This window comes from Rhincodon typus, chromosome 9, assembly GCF_021869965.1.
Source record: "Rhincodon typus isolate 14 chromosome 9, sRhiTyp1.1, whole genome shotgun sequence".
Lineage (NCBI taxonomy): Eukaryota > Metazoa > Chordata > Chondrichthyes > Orectolobiformes > Rhincodontidae > Rhincodon > Rhincodon typus.
The window spans coordinates 13892711-13896776 of record NC_063340.1 but is presented as its reverse complement, the minus strand read 5'-3'; the positions used below and the strand labels follow the sequence as shown (position 1 = coordinate 13896776).

The 4066-nt window shown below is 39.1% G+C and overlaps 1 protein-coding gene across 1 annotated transcript in view; it reads left to right on the top strand.

Moving 5' to 3' along the window:
• naa20 (N-alpha-acetyltransferase 20, NatB catalytic subunit) overlaps positions 1-4066 on the top strand; it is a 12724-nt gene that overhangs the window by 5998 nt on the left and 2660 nt on the right. The window contains exon 4 of the mRNA XM_048600917.1: positions 3918-4053. Within this exon, the coding sequence (XP_048456874.1) occupies positions 3918-4053 (136 nt within the window). The remainder of the gene's footprint in view (positions 1-3917; positions 4054-4066) is intronic.

The window sequence follows — 4066 nt, the reverse complement described above, 5'->3', positions numbered from 1 at the left end:
GGACCCTTCTTCATTTTCTGAAGAAGGGTCCAGACCCGAAACGTCAGTTTTCCTGCTCCTCTGATGCTGCCTGGCCTGCTGTGTTCATCCAGCTCTACACCTTGTTATGTCAGATTCTCCAGCATTGGCAGTTCCTACTAAAGTATTAGCAGGTCCTGTTCTCCTTTGCCAAAACTGGCTACCTGGCTATTCTACAGTCACCCTCAAATGCAAAGGCACCACTGCAAACCTTCTTTACTAACTGTTCTCTGCCTTCTCCACCCTCAACTCTAACTACAAAGGCAAGAAGTTTCATTGTCACTGAGATGATGAGCATATGCGCAACTGCCTTCACTGCTTTCTTTCCTAGTCCACTGGGCCAAGTTTCCTCTAAGGTTTCCTGAACTTGTATCTTTTTTTTTCCTCTCCTATTTTCCGTCATGTTCTCGCTGAGCTCATTTGTCCATGAGATTCATCTCCTGCTCTTTACCCCTTTCCCATCAAATGACAGATTGACATTCTTCCCCCTCCCCCCCACCCCATCACCACCACCACCAACCTGTATAAGGTGAGATTGTTAATGGCTCTTCCTCAATACTCTTCCTCTTCAAATTTACCATCATCACCCCCTTTAAAAAAAGCCTTAACTCTCTCCCTCATTGCAAATTACTTGTCTCATCTCCAGCCTTGCTTTTCTCTCTAAAGACCTTGAACATGCTGCTGCCAATCTATATCCATCTTTCCCAGAACTCCATGTTTGAACCTCTGATAAAATTTGCACCCTTGCCATGGTACTGACAATGTTCTTATCTAGTTCAGAAATGACATCCCATGTGAACTGATCAAAGTGAACTGTACTGCCTCATCCTTCTTGACCTGTCTGCGACATTTGACATGATTGACCCACCATCCTAACCTCTCTGCTGTTGTCCAGCTGTGTGGGACTTCACTTGTCTGTTTTCATTTCATTTCCCATCCATTTCTATCCAGACAGTTGTCTGCATTAGCTTCTCTCTGCCCATACCGCCATCTCTAGTTTCACCTAAGTATCTGACTCCTATTTATTATCTGCATGCTGCCCCTTGGTGGTGTAATCTGAAAACACAGTGTCAGATTCCACATAGACGCTGATGACACCAGCTGTACCTCACTATAACCTTTATTTCTGCACTTCTGTCTTTAAATTGTTACCCTGCTTGTCCAGTACTCAACACTGCATAACCGGAAGTTTTACCCTCCTAAATATTGGGAAGGCCAAGGCCATTGTCTTTGGTGTCCAAACAAGCCTTATTCCCTAACTCTTGACACCATTCCTCTCCCTGGCAGCTGCCTAAGGCTGTTCTAGGCTATTTACAGTTCTGATGAAAAGTCATCCACCTGAATTACTAACTCTGTTTCCAGCTCCGAGTGTATTCTGACCTGTTGAGTATTCCCAGGAGTTCTGTTTTTATTTCGGGCCGTACACAACCTTGTGATTGTATTTGGCCCAAAAGATGAGTTTCCAACCACATGCCTGTGCTACAATTTAGACTGCCAGTTTCCTGCTCTGTAACAATAAACTCTTGTCTCAGCTCATCTGCTGATAAAGGCCTCAACCATGCTTTGTTACCTCGACTTGACTATTCCAGTATACTCCGAGCTGGCTTTCCAACTTCCACGCTGCAAAAAGCTGGAGTCACACAGGACTCTACTGCCTAAACTCCTAAATCATACCAAGTCTGATTCACCTGTCACCTTGCTGACCGACATTGGTTCCTGGTTAATTACTGGCTCAATTCTAAAATTTTCATCTTGATTTTTAAATCTCTCCACAACTTCCCTACATGTCTAACCTTCTTCCGGCCTATGACTCAACGAGATCTCCTCCAATTCTAGACTCTTGAGCATTCCTGAATGTTAATTGCCTATCAATAGTGGCTGTACCCCTCACTCAAGAAGCTATTAACCGTGGAATTTGCTCCATATCTTTCTCTCTGTCTTTGTCCTCCTTTAAGATACTGCTTAAAATAATTTGACTAAACCTTTGGTAATCTGTCCTAGTATTTCTTTTATGTTTATGGCTTGACGTTAATTTTGTTTGATAGCACTCCTGTGAAACTACTGGGGGCTCCGTTAGTTGTGCTGTTTAAATATAAGATATTGTTGAATTGAAATGTTACATTAACGTGACTTTACAATTTCTTCCATACGTTTGATCATTGTATTGTTTAGAAATGCCAAATTTATTTTGATAAATTTAATGCATCTAGCACTCGTTTTGACTGCATTACTTTTCCCTGACATTCTTTAAAATAAAGTGTAAAGAAATTAGAAATTTTCCCAGAACGGAAAATACTCCAGTAAGAATATCTGCTGTTTGTTGAGTGATATATGCATAAATTCTCCTTGTGCATACCTAACAGCAGTCAGTTTTTGTCTCCTTCATGTTATAAATAACTGTTTTATATGGAATAATGTTCCTTACTTTGTGGAATTATCTGAAATTACCATCAGTGGTGTCAGCAGTAATTTACCAATTATATTCATTTTTATATGATCTGTCCAGTGACAGCGCACATTTTTCAGGGCAAAGTACAAATAGAGATAGTCATTTGGAATGTTTGATAAGCTCCCCACTGTTTCAAGAGTGAAAATATCTGGAGCTTTTAATTTGACTGTAGCAGTCTTCTACTTGAAAGACAAGCAATCCTAATGTGACCTGCATTCTGAACAACAGTGAAACGCATGACTTCATACAGCAGTTACTTAGCAGTAATTAGACTTTTAGCCTTAAAGGCACACATCTTAATTTTAAAAACTAAGTGATATAATTGTCATGACCTTATAACATCGCATGTCCTCTAATAGCAAACATCTATTGGTATATATAAATGCTTTGAATTTAGCATGGCAAATTAAAAACAGAAGCTAAGTATTTACCTGTTAAGTGTCAAGTGAGATTCGCTAGCAGTTTTTAGGAAGAGGATCTCTTCGACCTTATCAACTTATGCTTAATGCAAAGCATTTCTCAGTTATCTAGTTAATTGAAGTATTTAATTTTAATCATTTGAACTCTCCTACAAATGTCAGTTTCAAAATTTATGCATCCCACTTCACCAGTTTTAATTCCATATTATTTTTAGTTTTGATGTAAGAATTTTGGGTTGCATTTCATAAAATAGTTTTAATTGATTTAATGGAAGCATTTTACAGTGTTTAAGTAGATCAAAGGAGAATACAGTGAATATTTCCGCATATATTTGAGTATTAAGAAGTTTAGCATTGTAGTCTGGACTCAAGTCTTCATACATAGGTGGCTTACTATTTTAATTAGCTGATTCAAAGAAAGTAAATTGGCAGGGAGGTATTTCCAAAGTATGTTGTTGTCTGGACCCTAGTGTTGCTCTTTAAAAAGTTGCATCTCCTACTTACAATTCAAATTCCTACACCAATCTATGGTTGTCACACAGTTTTCAAAGCAGATCATGAATCCCAAAGCTGCTAGAGAAGTATTTGAAATAAATCAATATTTCTGAAAAGGAATTGGAAACTGATCCAAACCATATTGTGTGGAAGCATAATAGCTGAAAACCTTGTAGTTGTTTTGCCTGCAATAAGATCCTACAAACAGCACTTAGGGTATTGAAACTTTAATTCGGTTTGCGAAATATAGAAATTGGATAAAGAAATCAGTAAAAGCAATCGGACACTGCAAATCATTTGCGAAATACAATGAGTGAAGATCCCAACCGGAAACGTCAATTTTCCTGCGCCTTGGATGGTGTCTGACCTGCTCTGCTCCTCCAGCTCCACGTTTTATCGACACTGACTTCCAGCATCTGCAGCCCTTACTATCTCCTAGAGTGAAAAGTTTGTTGGGATCTGAAACTAGTGTAAATTGTATTGATAATGTGTGATGAGATTTTTTTAAAAAGCCGTCTAATTGTTTATTTTCTAAGTTATGGGGAAAGCTGAAGGATCAGTGGCAAGAGAGGAATGGCATGGACATGTAACAGCCTTATCTGTAGCCCCAGAATTTAGACGCTTGGGACTAGCAGCTAAACTAATGGAACTGCTAGAGGAAATATCTGAAAGGTTGGTGTATCTA